Here is a 26,527-nt window from a genome sequence, read left to right as displayed (position 1 = left end):
TACATAGAAACTTCAGTTAATCCAAATTACATTTAATATTATTGCAGATTCCAAAATAAATGATGTACCCTACACTCTGAAATCTGATTAAAACCTGTAAAATGTATCAATAAAAAAAAAACAGTAAATTTAAAATTTTAGAATGTAAAAAATTATAAGTCAATAATTCTATTAGATTAATTATTAAGATGCCTGTAGGCTAAACATGGATAGTGAACCCTGCCAACTAGATTAACCAGAATATTCATAATATTCACTAGCAAAACAATTCTAAAGAGCATTTTGCTAATTGTTCTATAATCACTACACAAACAGTTTTAATATTCACATATTATCTAGAGGACTATATGGAGTAATTGTAGGCTACTTTAAAAAATAATAATCATAATAATTTCCCACACCACAAAACCATTAAACTGAACTAAAGAAGGCACAAAATTGATTCAATTCAGGTGATCTGGGCAAACTTCCACAAGACTGTAAGCTAGTCTTTCTTTCTTCAGTCAAAAAGAAATGAAGGTTTTTGAGGAAAACATTCCAGGATTTTTCTCCATATAAGTGAGTGGAATTATATGTATATAAGTATAGTGGACTTCAACGGGGATCAAAGGGCTGAAGGTCCAAATTGCAGTTTCAATGTAGCTTCAAAGGGCTCTACATGATCCCAGTCGAGAAATAAGGGTCTCATCTAGTGAAACGACTGCCCATTATCCAAAATAAAAAGATATAATTTTAACCACAAATGATGGTCTAGTACTAGCTCTGTGATCCACGTCAAAAAACTCCAGGGAGAAAAACTCCATCTCATTTTCTCCTTCAGCTTCAGAATCATCCTACTTCATTGTTTTACCTTTTTTCTAAAGGCGTTTGACTTTCTTTGCACATTCACTTTGTAAACACTGGGTCGGTAATTCCACCTACGTCATGTGTGACCTTTCCAACATGACTACATAATGCGCGCAGACCCCTAGCCAGCTATGAGGTCCAGACCTCAGTAAATTTTTCATGTTCAAAAATAAACATTGTGCTCTCAATTACTAATTTGCTTGAAAACACCTCATATGGATGTCTGGATGACATGTATAATTCAGTTTAGACAGTTTGCAAGAATGTTTAGCGTCCGTGGTATGAAAATTATCACTGCGAGACGCAGCAGGAGTGAACGAGGCTTGAGAGAGTTGTGAGTGAGGGCATGGGCATAGGCACAGCCTCCGTGTTGCCAGATCTAGCTATTATAGGCATTTTTGGACTTATATTTTCCACTTAATTTAACACTTTAGAAAGTTGATAAAGTAGGAAGTTGCAGTTTAGGGTCAGTAATATTTTTATTTTATCTTATTTGCAAAAAAATGTTTAATAATGTCAGTTAATTTTTTTTATAATTTGTTTTTTGTTTGTTTCAATAGCAATATCTGGCAACACTGCATCGCCAGCACTTTCACTGACAGTAATCAAAAAAGCCTACGGACAGGTTATTGCTGACAGAATGCCATATTCGGTAAGAGAAACGCAAAAAATACCATGATATTATCTGTCAGAAATGTTATCAACGCTGTCAAAAACAGTAGCATTTAAAAGGGTTATCGGATGCAAAGTTCACTTTTACATGTTGTTTGAACAGTAATGTGTGTTGGCAGTGTATATACACATTTGCCCTATAATGATAAAAATCCATGCTGTGGTTTTTAATTAATCTGTAAAAATAATATTCCCTTTTTCAAATCATCTGAGTCATTCTCAGATGGTGCTTCCACGATAGTTGACTGACATTAGCGTATTACCTCAGACCCGCCCTAAATCAGCTGTAACAGTCCGACCTCCATTGTTTCGATGCCGGAGCAGGGATGTAAGTTAGACAAGAAAATCTCAGATTGAGCGATTGAGGTGTTGTGTTGCTGGATGTAAAAATGAACATAGTGGTCGTCCTTTACTCACGACATCTGAGCTGCTTTGTGAAGGGAATGTGCCTGTACCCGATCTACATAAATACGTCTATGTCTGCGCAAATCATTTGTGACCCAGCTTCACTTACAGCAGAAGTGAGTATAAGGGTTTTTGCAATCACCTTTCCTAATAACATGCTATTTAGCAAGTTTCGTGGCTAAACGTGCTAAATGCAGCTTAAGTAAACTATCTCTCAGAGCACAGCAAGTCACTCCACAGAGAGAAGAGAGGGGCAGGGCGAGCAGAGTTTATTTGCATTTAAAGGAACAATCCATCAGAATGGGTTGATTTTTGCAGAGCTCATTTTGACAAGGTAAAAGGGTATTGTTTTACACTACCACTGAGAATTTTTAACCAAAGTATATTATAGACTTTTCATTAAGACCCTAAAGAATCATATCAACTTGTGAAAAATGGGCATCCGATGACCCCTTTAACACTAGTACACAGACCTGTAGAACAAGTATATTACAAAATGAAATAAAATACGCAAACACTAACCTCGAAGAAGTCTGTCAGTATAGTCATTAAATTTTCACAAATCATGCTATAAACAATCATAAGAGCACTAGACAAAGTAATAACCTATACAGCAACAGTTCTTAATAAAAACTATAACTACAATATGTATTGTTACATGAATAATAAACAACTGATAAAATGATTCACCCCTAACTATAGTAATGACAATGACTGATTGTATTGCTAGATAAGATCTTTATTCCTCCGCTGGGATCATGTAGAGTCCTTTGAAGCTGCACTGAAACTGCAATTTGTACCTTCAACTCGCCAATCTCCATTGAAGTCCGCTATAATTTCTTTTTGACTGAAGAAAGAAAGACATAAACATCTTGGATAATATAGGGGGTTTTATTCTGGAGTGAACTAACCCTTTAAGAATGTTGAGGTTTAAACAACATTAGACAGCACTTTTTTAAAAATATCCGTTTTGTGTTTCACAGAAGAAAGAAAATCTGATTTTGAAAAGACATTTTTGGGAGGTGAACTCTCTCTTTAATGCCTCAACTGCTAATTTAATCATTTATATTTAGCAGGCATGTTTAATCAATTACTACAACAATAGAATTCCATCCTAGAGAGACAGTACCATGAAAAGTGCTGCAAATCAAAGTTCCACAACTGCTAAAAAAAGTATGAAGTAGTACAGAGATGACTGTGAAACAAGAGAAAAAGTGACTTTTCTGGTAAAGATGGTGGACCAGTGTAGTCTTGCTGGTTGAGCTAATCAATCATCCTAACAGTGACACCAAAACATAGGCAATCCCATGCTGTTTAGCAGAATCCACAACCCAACACATGCTGGTCTATCCAGCAGGGCCTGCAGAATCTCACTGTGAATTCTGCTCTTCATGAAGCAACCCATTACATACATCTTTAAACCTGATCAGTCTGACTGTATTGACCTCAAACACAATTTAAAAAAACACCACTACCCCTCTCCGCCTTCACTCACTTCCTAACAGATGTGCTTTATCTTTTTGGCTACAGCAGGGATAGGCGTTTATGAGATGGAGCACGCAGGGGGAGAGATGGGTCTCCATATGCCGCGCGGAGCGGGATGAGTGTTAACGAGCAGAGCTCCGCGGAGAAGCTGCCATAAAGCAGAACTTCCCGCAGGTTTCCTCACGCTACGGTTAATCTCTCAGCCCCCCGGTCTTGCGCTTACCCAGCCATTATAGCACTGCCCCAGGCCTGCAGGCTGCACACTGCTTTTTGCAACAGTTGGGATGGAAGGGGAGGTTTGATCTGAATGGAGGTGTGTCATGGGAGTGAATCATCCATAATAATACACAAACCTTTAATAACCAGGAACGTATAATGCTTTAAAAGGGTCATAAAGAGGTCGGTACAAAGCCCAAACCAAACTTGCCGACAAAGACTTTTAAGGAAAGATATTGTTCAAATAATAATGACTGAATTGGGATTATTGTATTACAGATCCAACAGCCTGAAGTGGCTTCATAGTGTAAGGCCCTGTATAACACGGATGTGCATTTGTTATTGAAAGTAATTAAAATCCTAAAATCTAATTAAAAACCATTTAACAACTTTGCATAATTGTGTTTTGACTCTAGGGCTGGTCATTAATATTGCAGCTCGACAACACATCAGACAGTCAACCGGGCCAAATATTGCATTATGATTTAACGACACACCTTCAGGGCAACAGAACTTTATTAAATTCTTTATCAAAATAAACCTTTATTCATTACAGAAAATTCCCAAGCCCCCACAATAGCAGTATTAATGCAGCCCCCAGCTCCTGCATAAAGAGCGACATAAATTGCAGTCGAACAGGTCAACACATTACACAACCACTTAGGCCTGAAGTAAACTCTTAAGTTAGCTAATTGGAGACACTCGAGAGAAGAAAACAGCCTCGTTTTGGTTATAGAGTCCTAATGTAAGGCTCACTCGTGAGCACAAGTGCAAATGCTGCTATTATGTGTTCCTCCACTAGATGGCGCACACCATTCAACACATACAGCTGGTCAATTCAATGTTTTACAAAAGCCATTCAAAACGTTAAACGGCCTAACAAACATGACCAAAATTTTGGAAAGGAGAAAGTAGCTTCTAGCTGACTCCATCTGCTTTCCTGGCCAGTCTTACATTGGGAAAACAATCAGAGAGGCTGCAGATAGCAACAAAAAATGCTTTCTGGAAAGCAGAAATCTGGTTATTTTAATTGGTCTTAATTGTACTCAAACAATGGATCGCTTGAACCTTACAGTTCTTGGCAACTTTGCAGACACTCCGTCTCGAGAACGGAGCTTTTGGTGGCCAGCAGCTTCTCTTGTTCACACTCTTCACACAGGGATGTTTTAATTAAATACAGAGCTGGGAAGAGTGCGTCAAACCCTATAATAGGCGTACACAAATATCAGGCTAGATTTCACAGCCAGAATCAAGATATTAAAAAGAATGGGTTTCTAACTGGTCATAAACCTGAGATGTAGATAATCCTGCAGTACAGTAAAGCCCATATCACTCTTGATTAAATATCAGCGCTGCTCACAAAAGCTTTGACCACTACCCTTCTAGAATCAACACTGATTGTTGGTTGTATTTGCCCACAGAGTGAGAACACAAGCCAACAGGATACCAAACAAAAGCCTGATGGGAAAAAAGACAATGGTAATAGCACAAAAGGGGTGGCTATGGGACATGTCAGGTGAATCAATTATTTATAGAGACAAAGGAGCGGAAAATGGCATAAATGATGTTGAATCATTTGCGACCCTGGACCACAAAACCAGTCTTAAGCAGCACGGGTATATTTGTAGCAACAGGCAAAAATACATTGTATGGGTCAAAATCAAATTTTCTTTTATGCCAAAACTCATTAGGATTTTAAGATCATGTTCCATGAAGATATTTTGTAAAATTCCTGCCGCAAATATATCCAAACTTAATTTTTGCTTAGTAATATGCATTGCTAAGAACTTCATGTTGACAACTTTAAAGGTGATTTTCTTAATATTTAGATTTTTTTACACCCTCAGATTCCAGATTTTTTTAAATAGTTGTATCTTGGTTGTATCGTAAATATTGCCCTATCTCAACAAACCATACATAAATGGAAAGCTTATTTATTCAGCTTTCAGATGTTGTATAAATCTCAATAAAAAAAAAAAAAATTGACCTTCATGACTGGTTTTGTGGTCCCGGGTCACATTTGTAAATAAATGCATAATGATTTAAGGATTTAATAAACATTTATGCCAAAAGTACATTGTGCAACCCGTTTAATTGACCGAATCAGGATAATTTAATACACATCAAATTCCACTATCCATTATGAATAATAATATTATTATAAATTTAGTGACACCAACATTGGCTACATTTTAGCAAATCTAAAAAAGCATATGCATTTTAAATACTGTAAATTATAATGTTGTAATGCCTACATTCAATTGAAGTGTTTAAAACTATTGATATACTTCAGTTTTATTTTTGAATGTTTTACTTTTACATTTATTTACATGAATACATGAATAGTTTGTTGTAGAAATTATAGTACACAATCTATAAAGTTAAAATATTTATTTTAAAAAATTATATATATATATATATATATATATATATATATATTTGGGTTAACTATCAATTATTAGCAGGTAAATTAATGAGGGCTTGTCACAAAAATGCCACCACTATGAACATAACTGCCCCATAAATTCAAGACAAAGGGGCAAAAAATGCCCCTGCACAATATTACAGCTGTCGATTAAAATGAAATGTGAAAATGAATAAAAATTGTCAATTTGCGAAATTACTTGCTGTTTTGTGCAGCGTTGAGCCTTATAACCAATCAACGCGTTTCTGTTGAAATCAGGAATGCACTGGCCAATCAGAGGCGGTTAGATTAGTCAGCGCTGAAAGTGTACAAGCTGTGTTGAGTGCACACCCTCGTGAACTGTCCTTTTATAAACAACACACTCTTAAAAATAAAGGCTCCAAAGGGGTGTTTCTGCAGTGATGCCATAGAAGAACCATTTTCAGTTCCCCAAAGAAACCTTCAGTGAATGGTTCTGAAAAACATTTTTAAAAAATGTAAAGAACCTTTTTTTCACTATAAATAACCTTTTCTGCATTTGAAAGGTTCTATGGATGTTCAAAGTTCTTTATGGAACCACTGATGCCAATAAAGAACCTTTATTTTCAAGAGTGCACAGTGCGCATATAAGGTAAATAAAAGATTAATTGTGTAGCTTTGTGATTTTAATGGTAATTTTTGCTTGATTTTTGCAACTTGTGCTAGACTAGAATAAGGTCATGGACTGACATGTTTGTCTGTGAAGCCAGAATGGGAAATGCCCAAAACACAGACACAAAACAAAAACGTTTTTATATTGTTTTCTATGTCAATATTAATAATCATTATTACAATATAATAAGCAATATACAACAGTTGTTTTTTCCTGTGAGCTCTTGTTTTTACATGCATAATTTAGATATAATTATAAACAGTCTATTGTTATTGACAACAGTTTAAAATATGGATTAAAGTAACTGGATAAATGTAAGTATTTGACATTAAAGACACCAGAATATGATGATTACAATAAGGTGATTTGAAAAAATTGCCCTCACAAATGTAAAAAAAATAAAAAGTTCCTGAAAATCAATTTCATGGGGCAATGTTAATTTCTGACCCTGAGTATCAGTCATAACATTTTATAGGTTTATTGGTGCATCCAAAAAAGAAAAAAACTGATTGTATAATACACAGCCACCTGGTTTACTGCTTCAACTCATGGTTTTAGTTGAAGCTTTTATGCATTCATTTACATTAGATGCACAACTAAGGCTGATGCTTACTGATGTGCAATATCCCTGTCCTGAGAGCTCACTTAAGTGAAAATGGCCATGAAAAACAACTCTAATTCAATCCCCCTGCTTTAAACATTGACATTAACATGCTGAAATGCACAATCAGCTGTGATGTTATCTCCAGCTTAAATTAGCCAATATGAAATTGACAAACGGCCATCAATTTTCCACGAGAAAGCAGCACAACACATAGTTTGCAGAGGCTGGCGCTGTGTCAGCCCTGCTGGGGAGTCTGGGGTGATGCCAGACGTGCCTGTTCGCCATCTCTGCAGAGATACTACCGCGGGCCTCATAGATCTGTGTATGCAACTACGGTACATCATCATTTTCGCAACGAGGTAAAGTGGGAAGAGCAGAAGGGGTGGCCGACTCTCTGACTTCATTTTCAATCCGTGGCTTATCTGAGTGTAGCCAGATAAGGCAGGGCCTGCAGATGTAATCTGTCTAATGATATACAGACTTAAGCTCTTTCCGGTTTGGCTTTCTATGGTTCTCCCCCAAACAGAGAAGGAGTCTTGCGTCAACTCGCTCTTTCACCTCAGGAAGCGAAACGGTGATGTCATCATTTCAAATGCACGTGAAATAACAATCTTCACACTCATCCACTCTCAAATCAGTTTCTCTTTTCTGTCTCCTCCCCGTTTTCCCTCAACCTTTGTCCATGTCTTTTTATATCCTGTTACTCGTCTCTAGCATGACAATTCACTACACCGTTGCAAGTAGTCGAGTTATCCGCATTCAGAGTTAATCAGAGCATAATCATAGAGTGACCCAGTTATAATCCGTGATCTGAGGCCACCGCTGGTCGGTGTAAAGAAAAGTGGAAGAACAGAATACAGTCTTATAAGAACTGAAAAGTCACCATAACCAATATCCTCTTCCTATGCATGAGCTCCTTTGCATGATAATGTCATGCACTCACAGTCAAGATAAGCAGTGTTTGCTTTAGAATCTGTATTAATAAAACACTCGTGTACACCGTCAGTCAAAAGTTTGGACACACTTGGACTAAATTTGTTTCTCATGATCTGAAAAACCTTTTGATCTGAAAGTTTAAAAGAATAGTTCACCCAAAAATGAAAAGTCTGTCTGTACATACCCTCAGGTCACTCCAAACGAACACAAAGAAAGTAAAACTTTTTAAAGGATTTTTTTTTTTTTTTTATGTAGTTCTATACAAAAATAGTTCATAGAAACTGCATCTGTCAAGCATCTGTCAAAAAAAAAAAAATTATGAAACTATCATGTTATGCATATTATGTACTAATTTTTTTGGACATTGATTGCACTACAAAAACATCTTACAGAGCCTCAGTCACCTTTGAATTGCTCATTGTAGGCTTTAAGAAATCAAGCATTTTTTTCTGTTCTTCTCTGATATCAGTTAATTACGAAAGCCCGTTTTCGCCACTCATAAAAAATGTTAAAAAAGTCATTGCATCTTTTTCTCACAATTCAAACCTTTCCAAGTCAGAATTGTGAGACGCAATTACTTTAACATTTTTTTTTCTGACTTCTGAAGTTTATATCTCGCAATTGTGACTTTATATAAACTCGCAACTCTGAGGAGAAAAGTCAGAATTACGAGTTTGTGTCATGCAGTTCTAAGAAAAAAGTCTGAATTATGAGATACAAACTCGCAATTGCGAGAAAAAAGTCAGAATTATGACTTTATATCTCACAATTCTGACTCTATAACACGCAAGTTACAACACATAATTTTGAGTTACTAAGTCAGAGTTGTGTGATATAAACTCGCAATTCTGAGAACAGTCTTTTTCCCTCCAAAACTGGACTTTACAACTCACAATTGCGAGTTTATATCTCACAATTTGGAGAAAAAAGTCAGAATTGCAAGAAAAAAGCCAGAATTGCGAGAAAAAGTCAGAATTATTACTTTACGTCGCAATTATGACTTTATAACTTGCAATTCCAAGTTTGTATCTCACAATTCTGGGAAAAAAAGTCAGAATTCCGAGTTTGTATCATGCAATTCTAAGAAAAAAGTCAGAGTTGCGAGAACAAAGTCAGAATTGTGAGATACAATTTCACAACTGCAAGAAAAAAGTCAGAATTACGACTTTATAACACGCAATTGCAAGTTACAACATACAATTACTAAGTTACTAAGTCAGTTACTAAGTCAGAATTGTGAGATATAAACGCACAATTCTGAGAACATAGTCTTTTTTCCCTTAAAACTGGACTTTATAACACACAATTGTGAGTTTATATCTCAAAATTTGGAGAAAAAAAAAGTCAAAATTGCAAGAAAAAAGTCAGAATTGCAAGACTCACAACTGTGAGAAAAAAAGTCAGAATCATTACTTCATGTCGCAATTATAACTTTATAACTCGCAATTCCAAGTTTGTATCTCACAATTCTGAGAAAAAAAGTAAGAATTACGAGTATCATGCAATTCTGACTTTATAACACACAATTTTGAGAAAAAGGTCAAAATTATTACTTTATATCTCACAATTCTGACTTAATAACAGGCAGGCAAAAATAAAATACTTAAGGTTTGTATATTTATTTTTTTCTTTTTACTTATTTTTTACATTTTATATGATATAATTAATTATTAGCTTTGTCAACTCACAAAACCCCTGCAGTTGCCTCACAACCCCTATTTGGAAAAACTCTGAACTACAACATTAATAATGGCTTGCATGCTACAGTGTAAACATTGCCCCGAATTTTCCTGAATTCAACAGAAAAAGATTGCAGTTTCTAGCAACTGATGTCAACGCTGCCTAACTGGTTTCATCATTGGAGATAATGTAATTGTTTCTGGTGTGCCTTGTGGCTTGAGCTTAGTTTTAATTTAGAAATGTGCAGAGTGACTAAAGCTGAATAGACTCTAGAGATGAAAGATAACTTTGCTGCTGTAACAAGGAGTATATTATGCACTGAGCTGTCCTCTAACCACAACACATGACCAACCAAGGTCACCCTTTATGTATCACAGGAACTTGTCAACAATTTTTGTGCAAATCACTAACTTTTGCAAAGTGTGTAGCACAAAGAACCTGTTGAACCAAGCAGCAAACCTCGTAAGAGTTGCTGACATTTTAACCTCAAACATCAGACATAATAAAACGACAGACATCACACTGCTGCTTTAGGAAGTCCACACAATTAAAATAAAAACAAAAAAAAAACGATCATTAACCTAGAGCGAATGTGGTTTGATGAATGCACAAATAATTATACATGTGGGAGGAAGGTACTCATATTCAATGCAAACATAATACCATTAAAGGAACAATAATCCTTTTAGTCTACAGTAAATTATTGAAAGAAAACTGCATGTTAAACTGAGGTATTTGATCTTTCCTCTTGACCATGAAGAGTGAGCTTCACTTCAGCTTGCTAATGGACTCATCAATGTTTCAAGATAGTAAATGCAGTCCTGAATAGAGATGTAATGATGCACTCCGAGCTGGTTGAAATTCAATACAAATATGTGACGATTCAAATCGGTTGAGATGTAAAACGAATCACGATACAGTTGGGGGTAGGAGTTTATATAAAAGTATCTCTGATGGGAACTGACTGTCTTTAGAAAAGTTTAGATGGCATTTTCTTACCTCTGTATAATGCATATTAAAGTAGTGTTCATAAGCAAGCAAAAAAAAAACGCTGTATTGCCACAGTTCGCTGTAAGCGCCACTTGCGGTCAGAGAGTGAAACTGTGTTCTCATTCAGTCCCTCTGCTGTTTTTGTTTCTTGCGAATATATTTTATGTAGTACATGTTCACAAAGCTGAAGTCAGACCTGTTTTAGTTCATTCTGTTTTTGCTTGAAATTTGTAACAATCTAATTTAAATAAAAAACTGTTCATGCTGCATGTATAGAACATTTTTGTTTCAATTGTAATTAGGGCTGGGCGATATGGCAAAAAAATATGGCAAAAAAGTCTCAATTTTTTTCAGAACGTTTGACAGATTCTTGATTTTTATCATTTTTAACTAGTCAACTTGAAAAATGTAACTACAACACTTCACATGACGTTGTCAACATAATGTAAATGTTAAACAAATCACTTGTTAAATATCTTTGCAGAAAGATGTATGAAGTACAACTACATCTTGTACAAACTTGTCTTATACGTATATGTTCAGAAATAATATAAGGAAAAAATCTCAAAAGTCAAGATAATTTAAATTCAAAATGCTCAAAGGTATAACACCAGTACACTATTAATTAACTCTAAATGTTCTGTAAAAACAACGAACAGCAGCTTTCAGCCTGTCACGATGCAAACATGAAATATCAGACATACAGTAGTAGCTCTTTACAGGTTTTTTATTCGATTGCGCTGCTTTCCCATTGATTTTTTATGTAACCATGGACACGTTTGACTGTTGCACTCCACTTCACTAACATCTGGTAATATTTCTATTCAAAAATTACGTTTCCTCAATTTCTAAAAATAAACTGTGGCAAAACATTAAATTCGAATTAAACGATAAAAGCCTAAATTGTAATTAAACTGCAGTGCCTGCTTCTAATTTCAAAAAAAAAAAAAAAAAACACAGACAAAGCTTTAGTTTGTTTATATAAAGATATTTCTTATATTTGTGTTATTTATTTATTTGATTTGGAATTTGTTATTTGTTATTTGATATATAACTCGTAACTGCAATATCTCGCAATTCTGAACTCCAACGTCATTCCTCAGAATTCCAAATTTATCTTACAATTCTGAGAAAAAAGTCAGAATTGCGAGTTTGTATCTTGCAGTTCTGATTTTATTTCTAAAAAAGTTCATTTCATTTTAAACAAAAAGCACAGGCAAAGCTTTAGTTTGTTTATATGAATAGATTTCTTATATTTGCATTATTTATTCTTTTGATTTGGGATTTGTTTTAAATTTTCAATTATGTTTAGTTTTTTTTTGACATATTTCAATTTTACAAAGAGAAATGAATCATTTTGTCCAAACAATACTAAAAGGACACCATTTCATTCATAATTTGTCTTATAAAAAAGAAAAACGTATCATGAAGTCAGTATCACACCGTGAGTTAAGTGAATCCTCACATCTCTAGTCCTGAACCTTAAAATCTGATCTCATCTCTTCCTTCAGCATTGACACATCTAGCAAAACTTTGTTATTCCTCAATTTAGAGTCAAAATTAAAGTCTCCACATTTCATTTTAATTCTGTAAACTGATTCCTACGTGAACCAAGATATTCAATGAGATAATGTAAGACAGGACCTGACTTTATCAATCAAGAACTCTGGAAAGTTAATGCTTTATTTGAGAATGAAGCCTAGTGGTTGGAAAGGGGAAATTTCAAATAAATAAATAAAAGCATTGGTGACATCATCAGAATATTAAAGTGGTTTCAGAGATTGAGCATGTTATTAGATTATGTCTATTAAAGCTGCAGTCCATAACTTTTGGTGCTCTAGTAGTTAATAAACAGAATTACATGCGCCTTGCAGAAGAACATTGTAGCCGGAGCTACTTCTCTGTGTTTATGTCTATGAGGAATCACGCAGGTACTAGGCTACAGCGGTTCCCACCAGAACCAGTCTAAACTAGTCAGAGTACAAAAACGTATTATAGGTGTACCGAAGAGATTCAGGATAAGACAAAACCACGGTTTGGAAAATAGATTCATGATGTACTCACTTATTATAGAATTTTAGTACGTTTTGAACAAAAAAAAGGTTACAGACTGCAGACATTATCATAAACATTTTTCCCTCTTCAGAATAGTGTTCAAAAATCATTCATAGCATAACCAAGAATGTGCATTAAAAAAATGTGCATTAAACCTTAACAAAGACAAGAATTATTGTATGTAAAGTACTGCCTGCTTTGTATAATTTCCACCTGTCTTATTTTGGCTCACAACTGTCACTGTGGACTAAATTTGTATATGTTCATGCCTCTGGCTTAATGAACGGGCCCTTTCTGTATTAAGACATCTGCCCAATCAAACAAAGCTGCAGTGTTCTCAACATGCAAACAAACAGACTCATTTGAATGAAATTAACATGCTAGCATCTAAAAAAAAATTTTTAGGGAATTTGCCTTTGTGTAGCACAACCCAGGAATGACTGATGACTTCAAAATACTGGAGGGGCTCTCATGAAATAACCCATTCCAAAAGCCTTGTTGCCTTAACATGGGAAAAATCTTTGGTGTGTTGGTTATTTCAGGAAAGCTGAGCCAATGTTTATGTTTCTCTGAAACATGCAGAGATATGTTGGTGTGAACAGCTTTTTTTGGACAGCCATGTCAAGTGATTGATTCAAGACTGAGAACCCCCTCCCAAATGACAACATTAAGTGTTCTAAGCTCCAATTCAACTGATACGGCTGCCTCATGTCATGTGACAATATGAGCATTATGAAAAGAGTGTTGCCAGAAACATCTGCTTGAGAGGGTGATGTCAGAATGACCAGGCTGTGCTTCCCCCAGTGTAACTAAAGCACTTCCCTTCCTTACTTCCTGTGAGCCCTGAGACTCTCAACACGTGTTCCACTTCCTGTTAGTTTCTGAGATCCCCAACACCCCTTCTTTGAGTCTAAAATGGCCATCTACAGATGCCAACTCAACCATTTATTCTGTGGTCCAAAAGTCTGAGATCACATTGAAATTTTCAAAATTCTAATTTAAAACTGGAAGTAAAGTTTCGGGAAAAAAAAATGCTGTGACAAATTCTTATAAAATGTATATGAAAAAATTCTGATTTGAACCAAATACTAGGATATGTTTTTTATGCAATTGTTCACTCAAATAATGCAGATAATATAAATTTTTAACAATAAAAAAAGAAAAGAAATAAGCAGACTTCTGAACCCTATATATAAATGCATGTAGAAGGCTAACCTCAAAAGTTTCACAAGAGCGATCAGACCTGCAAATATACATAACCACAATGCACTGTTCATGTGGTTAAAAATATTAGCTGATGTTCCACCCACAGCTGCTATATTCTACACTGTGTTTAACTTATTACCATTTATCTGTATCTGTACAGTATGTTGGCTTATGCGTCCACTACATTAGACATTTAAGATGACCATTATTTGCATACTAATATACAAAATATCCCTGTCTATTATAAAATACCTGTATTAGTAACAGCATAACTGCTTAACAGCATGGGAATAAAAGTCCTCAAGTACCAAGTTCCTATTGTCAAATCCAAGATAGTTTAGTTCTTCATATAGATCATCATTAAGATCAATAATGATAAATTTAAAGGGGTCATCGGATGCCCATTTTCCACAAGTTGATATGATTCTTTAGGGTCTTAATGGAAAGCCTACAATATACTTTGGTTAAAAATTCTCAATGGTTGTGTAAAAAACACCCTTTTTACCTTGTCAAAATGAGCTCTGCAAAAATCGTCCCATTATGAGGGATTGTACCTTTAAATGCAAATGAGCTCTGCTCGCTCCGCCCCTCTCTGCTGCTCTGAGAGATTGTTTACTTTAACCGTGAAACTTGCTAACTAGCACATTATTAGGAAAGGTGATTGCAGAGATTCATAAAAAACACTTATACTCACTTCTGCTGTAGGTGAAGCTGGATCACGAATGATTTGCGCAAACATAGACGCATTTATGTAGATCGGGAGGCACATTTCCTTCAAAAACAAATGTAATCCACTGCATCTTCAGCAGCTCAGATGTCGGGAGTAAATGACAACCACTATGTTCATTATTACATCAGCAACACAACACCTCAATCGGAGATATTCTTGTCTAACTTACATCCCTGCTCCAGCATCGAAACAATGGAGTTTGGGCTGTTACAGCTCATCTGAGGTAAGACGCTCGTGTCAATCAACTAACATGTGAGTGGCCTCTGTCTGTGTGACACCACACCGACAGGCATCTGAGTAGGGCTGCACGATTAATCGCACGATATTGTGAGGCGCGCTTAGTCAATGAAGCCGGTACTTTGATTAGTAGTAAAGCTCCATCACGTGCGTTCAGCTGGAGTGGCAGTTAATGCACAGAGCCGTAAATCACTGACAAGCTACACCAAATCGCGCTCATAATCACAGATGAATCGCATTCGATTATGAGCGCGATTTGGCGTAGCTTGTCAGTGATTTACGGCTTTGTGTATTAATTGCCGCTCCAGCTGAACGCACGTGATGGAGCTTTACTACTAATCAAAGTACCGGCTTCATTGACTAAGCGTGCCTCACAATATCGTGCGATTAATCGTGCAGCCCTACATCTGAGAATGGCTCGATTTGAAAAAAGGGGATATTATTTTTACAGATTAATTAAAAACCACTGCATGGATTTTTATCATTATAGGGTAGATTTGTACATACACTGCCAACACACATTACTGTTCAAACAACAAGTAAAAGTGAACTTTGCATCCGATAACCCCTTTAACATGGCTTGGGAGAGTTGTTACATTTGTTCTAGGGAAACTAAATACAGCTGCCTCAGTTCATTTTTTTCTCACGAGAAAAAAGCAAAGGTTATTTAAACAACATGTGCTTCAACAACACACCCAAGACAATCAAAATTACCCTGAAGAGTACTAAAAGTAAGAAACACCCAAATGTGGCACACCATTTATTTTTACATGTCTTCACAAAACAGCTCACAGCAATGCTGAGAAATTATTCAACTTTGTTTCACACGTTGAATCTGGCCATTCACACCTCTGCTTTGAATGATGCTGCAGAGCCAAGGCCTCCACACCACCTCCCATCTATATCTGTGCTTCCTTTATTAACACAGGTAGATACTGGGACACTGGCTTTCACAACAAAACAGTGTATTTCACTTTAGTCACTTGGAGCATGACTACACAAGGACATGCTGTACTGATCGTCTGCACTAATCTGTGCTCCGTTATGGTATGTTACATAACAGCAGCCAGGCTTATATTCTATTTTAAGAGTTTCATTCATTTGGAATTTAATGGAGGTAAACTTCCATTCAGTCTGTGCTCAGGAATGCCTTTTGAGGAAACGCACCGGTATGTGAATTCCGCTTTCATGACTTCATCCGGTACACTAAGACCCAGCCAACACACTACTGAAGACATTCATTTTTAGAAATGCAGAACTCACATTATTTCAAATTCCAAGTCGGATGCAAAAAAAAGAACGCACTGACACTTAAGAGTGTCAACATCGCATAAGAAAACCGGACAGAAGTGCCAAAGCTGTGTTCATCTTTATTTGGACCACAAACGGAAGCTGTGGATCAAACAGAGGATCTATGATGTCATTCCCGATCTAAAAGTTGTAAACAAATGCTGCATTTTAACTCCCTTCTCTTGCCTCATTTCTCTCCCTGTGAGTCTGATACTGGGGCTGACTGTAAAGATTAGCCCCAGTGCATTACAGAAATCTAACGCTCTGTGATAACGCTCAGCTTGCTCCAGGGGTTATAACCTTCCTCTAATCCAGCTCAGGACAGATTTATCATAAGACCAGTGATGGCTCTCATCCAAACAAATATACATATTCAATGCTGGAATCTATTGGCAACACATAAGTTGTCCATAAATTGCGTCCACCCCCACAGTTAAGCCAGTTCACAATGAAGTCGCCACATCTGTTGCTAGTAGGCGTTTCCTAATGCATAACTGACCATGACTTTTTAAAATTTTAATTAATTAAAATACGCCCAATGGAAACATCGCAAAAAGTTTTCTCTCTCGAATGAGGTGCCTTTCAGGCAATTCGAAAAAGGAATATTTTGCAAAATTGCAATGAAATATTTTTTATAAATTTTTTATAAATTCACCCAAAAAAGAAAATTCTGTCATTAATTAGTCACACCCAAAAATAAGACCTTTGTTCACCTTTGGAACACAAATTAAGATATTTTTGATGAAATATTAGAGTTTTCTGACCCTTCATAGACAGCATCAAGGGTCCTAACACGGTACACGGTACAGAAAAGTAGCAAGGACATGGTTAAAATAGTCCCTGTGACATCAGTAATTTTATGAAGCTACAATATACTTTTTGTGTGCAAAGAAAACAAATGAAGTTGTTATTTTTGTTTTTCTTTGCGCACAAAAAGTATTCTCGTAGCTATGCAGGGTCAGAGAGCTCTCAGATTTAATCAAAAACATCTTAATTTGTGTTCAGAAAATAAACAAAGGTCTTGCGGGTTTGGAATGATATAAGGGTGAGTAATTAATGACAGAATTTTCATTTTTGGGTGAACTATCCCTTTAATGTACTATAACTTCTAAGAAACAAATCATATGTGGCCGCTCTCAAGAATAAGGAGCTTTCCTTGCCATTAATGCATGAATAACCCCTTATTTACACTGCACGCATCTGTGGCGCATCACACATGCCAACTGTAAAATCCAGAAGCATCCCAGAAGTGGCTAGTGCGGTGGTTGCAACATATGTAAACTTACCAACATCTGTTGCCATGATTTATCATGAGAGGAAATAATTATGATTTAGTCGCATAAGATTGGTAATGGAAACACTGTCATCTCGCAATAGTTTTTTTAAGTCAACATTTATAAAATATCACAAATGTTTTGCGCAAATCTGTAATGGAAGCGCAGCTAGGGAGACAGCTGTCTTAATAATTTAATTAATGTTAATTTAAGGGACAACTGGAATATTTTAGTTGACTAAACCGAAAATTTTAAGTCAACAGGGTGACAGATTATTTAAGTTTAGACATTTTTTTTTTGCAGTGTACTGTACATACATTCTGCAATAAAAGTAAAAAAAAAAAATGTGGAATTTTTTTTCCATAAAATAATTATTTAAAAAATGTAATGAAATATATTGGGGGGAAAAAACTTCAAATAATAAGATTTATATTTTACAACTTCTTTATTCTGTAAAGGCCAGTAACTAAAAAATGTTAGGTATTACTACTGATTAAAAAAAAAACAAAAAAAAAAACCAAAGCAAAAGCAGCAGTGCATATGCATCAGCATGAGCAAGATGAGACATGACTCAAACTCACTTTGCTGACAATATCTAACACGATTTTCCGTGCACCATTTTTATCCAAACAAATCCAAAAAAAAACCCCAGCAAAATCATTTTTTCCAACTTTGCTTGATAGTCGCACCTGCATTCTGTTACAAACAAAAGCTGTCACTCAGATCACCAACTCCCACTAACAATGAATGACTTCTGGTTGCTTTGTGCCAACAAGTTACTGTAAGCATGACTTTAGAATATTTGCAGTGCATCAGCCTAATTGAAAAAGCCACAACTTGTTTTGTTTAAAAAGATATACAGTATATTTATTTAAACTACTATTCACAAACATTGCTGCCCTAAAGAATTTGTGATCACTCTAAACATTTGCTGAAAACAGCAGCTATGACTAGCCATATAAGGTCATTTGACCGTGAATCCTCTCTCACCAGTCATTAAAAACTTTGTACATTAAGTATCATCCTTCCCTCCAGTCATGAAGCACCACCCCACTTTTAGCTGTCATAGACGTGCACTCCATTTTCTATCTCTTACAAATACTCTATTTTCCAATGAAATCATACAGTAAACTACAACCAAATATGTTAATGCTACTGTTATACATCTACTCAACAAACAAATGCACTTCCTGCCTTTTACCATAATAGATGCTGGAGACTAACTTGTCGCTGAGAGAAAGCTAAAAAGACTGGAGGATTTTAAACTTGACCACCCTTCTGGTGGATGACTTCCTCATTTCTGCCAAATTCTATTGTGCAACAGCAGAAGTTTTGGACGTCTCATGTACGCAGAAAACTCAGACCATGCCTGGCACTGAATCAACCACAGAGTGGGCAACAGTGAGATCACTAGTATAAGAGAGAATGACATCAGTGCTAAGGCCTGAATATATGCGAGTGTGTGAAAGCCTCAACATCCTCTAGTTTTTTGGGGTTTTTTTTACATTTTTGACAAGGGGCCAACAATATTTCTTGTTCTTCTGATGTGACAAAGCTGCTTGTTCAACCAACAGTGTCAATATATTCAATTAATTAAATTAAAGTCTGTGTTACAAGGATTAAATACTTATCAGGATTTACACTTTATGAATAATGAATTTACATGATTTCTCCATTTGTTTGTGATCACGAGACACATTTTTTAAACAGATTTGTTTATTCACAAATAGCAATTTCTTAGTGATTGCTACCTGTTATTATTTAGAGCTCATATAGTTCAATATAACTAGAAACATTACATTATTGTTCCAAATGCTGTGGTCAGAACCTTTTTTTTTGTAAAGAAATTAATACTTTCAATCACCAAGTATGCATTAAAATTAGTGCTGCCAAATTTTGATTGCGATTAATTGCATCCAAAATAAAAGTCTTCCTTTACATTATATATGTCTGTGGACTTATATATTAATTATGTACATATAATATACATTTTATAAATGATTATGTAAATGTTATACAATTAATTGCGATTAATTGTTTGACAGCACTAATTAAAATTAATCAAACAGCAATTTCTCAGTGATCGCTACTCGTTTTTATTTACATAATTTCTTTACTACTGAAGAAAGAAAGACATGAACATCGTGGATGACAAGGGGGTGAGTAAATTATTCAAAAGTGTGCAGTCAGTACCATTATTTTTTGGAAAGAAATTAATACTTTCAGTCACCAAGTATGCATTAAAATTAGTGTTGTCAAACGATTAATTGCGATTAATCGCATCCAAAAAAAGTATTTGTTTACATAATATATGTCTGTATATATAATATAAATTGCATAAATGATTCTGTAAATATTATGCGATTAATTGCGATTAATTGCAATGAATCATTTGACAGCACTAATTAAAATTAATCAAAGTGACATTGTTGCAAAAAAATCTATAATATTAAGTATAATGTATGATAATATGAAGATTTATCATCACAGGAATAAATAAAATAGCTATTGTAAATTGCATTTTATAATATTACTGTTGTTAATGTTTCTTTTAATCTAATGCAACCTTACTGAACGTAAGACTTTTCTCAAAAAAAAAAAAATCTTTTCATAAACAAACTTTATATAACAGTGAACATTAAAATACAGAAATTTCTATGACTTTCCCTGGAGACTAGAAATGACATTAAAATTCCATTATTCGTATCCAGGTTTTCCAAGACTGTGGGAGCCCGGTTCTTAATTAAAAATGACTGTTGTTGAGTTGCTGTTTTAACTTATTTTAAAGCTTGCAGCCCCATTGGAAATGTGCCGAGGTCCCCTAGCAGGCCTGTGGCCCCCTGGATGAGAACCACCACACTAGCAAATAAAACGTGGGGTGTTTCCAACTTCACAAGCCACACCCACTCTACTCATGGAGCCTTCCTAGCCGTTCCTTGGGAATACAAGGATCTACACACCAACTAATCATAAACAAGTCTTACAACACGCCCATATTCCACCGAATTTGAGGAAGCCTGGAACACAAAAAGTAAGTCGTAGTATCCCTAACCACACTACTTTAAGGGCTCTGTTCAACTACAGCTACAAATATGGCTATCAGAAAGTCTCCATCTGGCTTCCAAAGGTTTACATTCCACAAAGCAAGTGGAGCTCATAAACGGATGGATTCCTGCAGTTCCCAAAAGAGCGCTGTCATTATGAAGCTGGTACAGGACACGCTCATTTGACTGGAGACAAGCTGTTAAGCAAAGTTACAGTGCGTATGCGGATTACACAGACTTAGACACTCATTCACCCCGCTTGATCTGGAACCCTGCTGTGACGATAAGCTCTGTCCGAGACCTTACAAGATGACTAAATGATCTTCAGACAGCTTTGTTAAGTCTGCATGGAAGGCCACAACTTTTGGGAAGTGAGGCGGTCTTGTAAAGTAATTAATACATGCATGAGGAGGCACCTTGAAATAGACTGTCCTACATTCAGTCCCAGCATTACATATTTAGAAAGCGTCAAAGCAAACAAATCCTAGGTCATTAAAAGAAGCATATGAAATATGAGAAGGCTGTGCAACAGTGATGAAGTAATCGGTTCCCCACAGGTATGACATACGGTAATACTAAAATACTTGGCTCTGTGTCAAAACAGTTGACAAATACCTAACACACACTGCTACACAACAGACTGTTCCATTACTACTGACGCCTTTAGTTAGCCATTATACATTTTCTTTAAAAAAAAAAAAAAAATCACATGCCAATGATAAGCTTAATGCTGGACACAACAAACAAATAACTTCATCTATCACATGGCCCTTTCTGCCCTGAGGTCAGTAAGTCAGCAAACTTTCCACAGCGTTAAAAAACTTTCAAAAAGGCAGCTAGCAAGAACTGAAACAAACAGTTCTAGTTTCACTACTAAGACTTTGAGATAAGCGTAACCCTTCATAAAGGTTAGGCACTATCACAAACGCTACTAGAGACCCCACTGACACTCACAGAGTGTTTTGACAGCACATTATCATGAGGTTCAGGGTCCTGTGAAGTAATACACTGATAGGTTCAACAGCTCCACCAGAGTGTGCTGACTGAGCTGGTTAAACTTTGCAGTTAAAACATGCTCCAAGTTTGAGAGTAACTTTGTTGATCGATATAACAAAAATGGTCAAATTCCAGACTGCTAAAGTTGTCTGGATGGACTCTAGAGGTAAAAAAGCCAAATAGGGTGTGGAATTTTTTCGGTTAGGGTCACTGAACAAAAAGGGGGCCTTTTGTGTCCCTCATGAAAGTGTGTAAACAACGACTTTAACAATTACAAGCTGGCACCAACTGTGTTGTGTTGTTACTGGCATTTCTCTTAAGCAAAACGCAGGTTCATTTTACTTTCTTTTTCCATGAGGATGCCTTTCGGCCTTTCCCCAGAATATTAATATTTTTTACTTTCACAAACATGTGACACCCATGTTTCTGCTAAATCTCATACTTGGTTTCACAAAACTAAAAAATTAAAAACAACCAAACAACAACCAAATGAATCCTGAAAATATAACACATACCAGTTTTTTGTTTTTGCTCTCATCCTCATTGGACTTCTTTTTGGAGGGTTTATTTGGGTCCTCCCCTCCTGCTGCCTGCTGATCCATCTTTGGAATGAAACTTCACTTGAACAGTAACTTAGTATTTCCCACGAGTTTGCAAACACTTATGAAAAATTACGTTTCTTCAAAAGCCATGCCATCCACGAAGAAATAAAAAACAAAAATATGAGCTGGATCCAGAACTATTCCATGTAAGTATCCAGTGGAATATTAAGTAACATCTGTGTATGAAGCTGTCCAAAAAATAAGGTGTGGTGATATTCAGTCCAGTCCAAAACAGCTACTCAGAGTCTGGGAAGAAAAAGAAAAGTGTTTAGTCGTGTAAACTATATGAATAACTATAATAAAAGACATAAAGCTATATATACACTGTCAGTTAAGAGCTTGTGAACTTTTATCGGTTTTAATACATCAGTATAACATTGTAATAATCATACGCGGATGCACTTTTGTCATTTAGTAGCGTCAATTTAACAATGCGTTTAGTAAATTAACGGAATTTTACACTCAAGCACTTATATAGTATGTGTAGAAAAATATAAAGATATTTTAGAGTCTCATAAAAAGTCAAAGCAGCTCTGCGAGTTTTATACAAAACGGCATGTCAGTTTATAAAATCAACACATAACTGATTTTATTCAAAGGAGATATGACCGCTGCTATCCAGGCGGTTACTTTCACACAGGAAACTGTTATTCCAGCGCTATGAGGCTTAAAGTAATAGTGTACAATAAAGACATGGGCTCGAAACGCCAAGTCAGTTTACATGGACATAGCGAATTAATATTAAACAGCCGAATAGTCAAATTATAATATAGAAAACTCACAAAATCTCATCCAAGGCTTACCTACACAACCAAACGCACGAGCCAGGCCCACTATTGTCCCCGCCTATGGACGTTTCTTAGTGCTCGCCAACAGTCACATGGTAGAAAGCTTTCAGCACTGATTGGTCAGTTGAATTCTACATCTGTGAGAGGCGGGGTTTCTCCAGTAGTGGGGGAGTGACTGCCTGCTGGAGGAACTGACTGCTATATATATGGATAGGCATCAATGAGTGGAAAGTCAATATTATTTGCATAGCAGCGCAAATCAGTGCACTGGTGTAAAGTAAATATTTTCGTACGCTTAATTTTTTTTCTCAAACTGCAGACGTTTATATTTATTTTAATGTTTCGCCTATGACATTACATATTACTCGTGATAATTATATGAAGATGTATTAAGCTATTTAGTTAATTTCTTCTATTTAGTTCAACAACAGAGGGTCATACAGGTTTGGAAAAGCTTGAGGGTGAGTAAATGATGACAGAATTTATGCACAGATTTTGTCTTTGTTTTTCCTTCCTTGCAAAATGTCTAAAATGTGTCATGTATTTGGAATACTCCCTCAGAAAAAAAGGAAGTGTTTACTTCCAGAATGAAGATTTACTGATAATTTACTCACCCCTGTGTCATCCAAGATGTTCATGTCTTTCTTTCTTTCTTCAAGGAGAAGTTCACCTCCAGAACAAAAATGTACAGATCATTTACATTTACTCACCCCCTTGTCATCCAAGATGTTCATGTCAATCTTCAGTCCACAAGAAATTATGTTTCAAAAAAATTAAAAAACTCCCTTTACAAAAAAGGTACAATACCTTTCTCAATCGAAGCACTAATCGCACATGACTTTTCCAAAGTGATTACGCAGTGCGTTTCTCGGCTGGGATCGTGTAGGGCCCTTTGAAGCTGCTTTTTGGACCTTCAACCCGTTGGCCACCATTGAAGTCCACTATATAGAGAAAAATCATAGAATGTTTTCCTCAGAAAACTTAATTTCTTTGCGACTGAAGAAAGAAAGACATAAACATCCTAATAAGTAAATTATCAGGAAATTTTCATTCTGAAAGTGAACTTCTCCTTTAAAAGGTTGTTGCACTATATTGCACACCCAAAATGAAACAATAAGCCCACAGTAATCATGCTTTCCATTTTTGCACATGAGAACTCTAATAGGTCAAACACTGAAGTACATCTTGTGTAATTTCAAGTGCTTATCAACTTCAGTTTTGTCCAACAACAGATTTTTGCATATTACATAACTTGGAAAGAGATTTTACATCCATATACAGTGTTGATTTTGAACTGCCTGTTTGCAACATGATGTGCGTTTACATAATATGTACTGTTGCAGTAATTCACCGGCAAGAATTCATACTTACATAATACAACACATACTTGAACATATAGTTTTGTGCATAGTTCCTACACAATGTCAGTTCAGTTTTCATTGGTTTACTACAGAGATTAATACAGAAACATTCTCATTCTGCATTTGCGTTGTAGTTACTAAATGTGACCATGCACCACAAAACCAGTCATAACGGTCAATTTCTGAAACTGAAAGGGGTCATCATCTGAAAGCTGAAAAAATAAGCTTTCCATTGATGTATGGTTTGTTAAAGACAATTATTTGAAAATCTGGAATCTGAGAGTGCAAATAAATCTAAATATTGAAAAAAATCACCTTTAAAGTTGTCCATATGAAGTTCTTAGCAATGCATATTACTAATCAAAAATTAAGTTTTGATGCATTTACGCTAGGAAGTTTAGAAAAAAAATCTTCATGGAACATGATTTTTTGCATTAAAAAAATATATAATTTTGACCCACACAGTGTATTTTTGGCTATTGCTACAAATATACCGTGCTACTTAAGACTGGTTTTGTGGTCCAGGGTCACAGATGGCTTAATGCCATTAAGAAAAAGCCAAAAGTCACTGAGGCTTTCATGACAAGCGTGTGCAAATCTTTATTAGGTGGTCACTTCTCACTCTCTCTCTCTTTCTTGTTTTCACACCACACACAGGTTTACAGCATGGTGTCACTAAGTAAGCCTCCTATCGAGTTGCTTTCACAGCTGCTGTCCTCTGGTTTGGATGGCTGCAGAGCATCTATATAAATTACACATAATGCAATAATAAGAGGGTGAATGTTGTGTTGAAGAGACATAATGCAAAACAAAGTCACAGCCGGGATATGTGTGTCAAAATCACTTTAGCTCTCACCTGAACAGTAGCTGAATAGCACTAAAGGTGAAAATACAAACTAATCAAAGTTTATTTGGAGTGTAATGAAGCAAAGAGAATGGGGGATGTCAGGAGCGACAGCAGGAAGCATAAGCTTCACACTTTGTGTACCAGCCCCATCACAGTACGGGAAGAACTTTGAAGGGCGTGCTTTTATTTCAGCCACTCACTTTATCTTTAATCTCCCAGAGAGGGAACGCCACGTTAATTGCTTTTAAATACTCTGGGCCTTGCATTACATACATTATACACAATAAATGATGAGGTCGGGACAATTAATAAAAGAGTATAATGCAATGAAAAATACATTTATATACATTATAAATATGCTTGTTCAGCTTATCATGTAACTATTTATACATAATATATAAAATAAATGTTTTTTTATGTATTTGTTCATTTGTTTGATTTAAATCATTCCTTGAACTGTTTATTTGTTTTATATGGTTCGATTTTTCTTTAAATTTCAGTCGTTATCTTTGTCATATTTTTCTCAGTATTTCACAGTGCGGTTACAGGGTGTAACCACAACAGACATAAACTTGACAGTCTGGTTATCAGCTCCGCACCTGCCGACTTTATACCACTTCCTATGTGCTTCTTCAAATGAACTCTGCATTCGAGCCGATTGAACCGATGCATTAAGAGCTGGGGGTGAAAACCTTTTGAATTTAATTATCAAGGTAAATTATACTTAATTTGTCTTCCAGAAAACTTCTCAAGAATCTTCTGTTGCTTCCGAAGGGCAGTACTAAATGGGAAAAAATGATATTTCAACAAAAGAGGAAAAATTTGGACATCTTCTTCCTATTCAAAAGCTTTCCGGCTCCTAATGCATCGTGTATCCTTCTGGAGCATCAGTGAATGTTTAAACCATTTTTAATAGTTGTGTTTGAGTCCCTCAATCTTCCTTAGCGTGAAAAGATGGATCTCAAAATCATACAGTCACTGCTGGAAAACCAAAGAATCTTTAGGACGTGGAGGATTTTTCTGAAGAACAGTGCTTAGTTTAACTGTTCACAACAAACAAGGGACTCATGAACAACCATCACAAAACAAAAAAACAAAAAAAGTCATAGCTCATCCAGGTAACCACACACAGTATTAAGAACCAAGGGTTCCCAAACTTTTGAAGGGGGTTATGTGAATAATTTCAGACTATAAGTAAACATCTTTT

The 26,527-nt window shown here is 35.8% G+C and overlaps 1 protein-coding gene across 8 annotated transcripts in view; it reads right to left on the bottom strand.

Annotated features, from left to right (window-relative positions):
* diaph2 (diaphanous-related formin 2) overlaps window positions 1-23,198 on the bottom strand; it is a 494,681-nt gene extending 471,483 nt beyond the window's left edge. For 5 of the 8 annotated variants that reach the window (XM_051128237.1, XM_051128243.1, XM_051128244.1 and 2 more), the window contains exons 1-2: window positions 22,909-23,051; window positions 22,238-22,570 (exon numbers count right to left, since the gene is read on the bottom strand). In XM_051128237.1, coding sequence (XP_050984194.1) covers window positions 22,238-22,324 — 87 coding nt within the window. In that variant the 5' untranslated portion in view covers window positions 22,325-22,570; window positions 22,909-23,051. Of the gene's footprint in view, window positions 1-22,237; window positions 22,571-22,908; window positions 23,053-23,106 lie in introns of those variants that run through there. The other 3 variants (XM_051128238.1, XM_051128239.1, XM_051128240.1) reach the window with 3 other exon arrangements.
* Between the last annotated feature and the right edge of the window lie 3,329 nt (window positions 23,199-26,527).

Source organism: Labeo rohita, chromosome 14 (assembly GCF_022985175.1).
Source record: "Labeo rohita strain BAU-BD-2019 chromosome 14, IGBB_LRoh.1.0, whole genome shotgun sequence".
In the NCBI taxonomy this organism is placed as follows: Eukaryota; Metazoa; Chordata; class Actinopteri; order Cypriniformes; family Cyprinidae; genus Labeo; species Labeo rohita.
The sequence above is the reverse complement of the archived record's forward strand: the minus strand, read 5'-3'. Positions and strand labels throughout refer to the sequence as shown.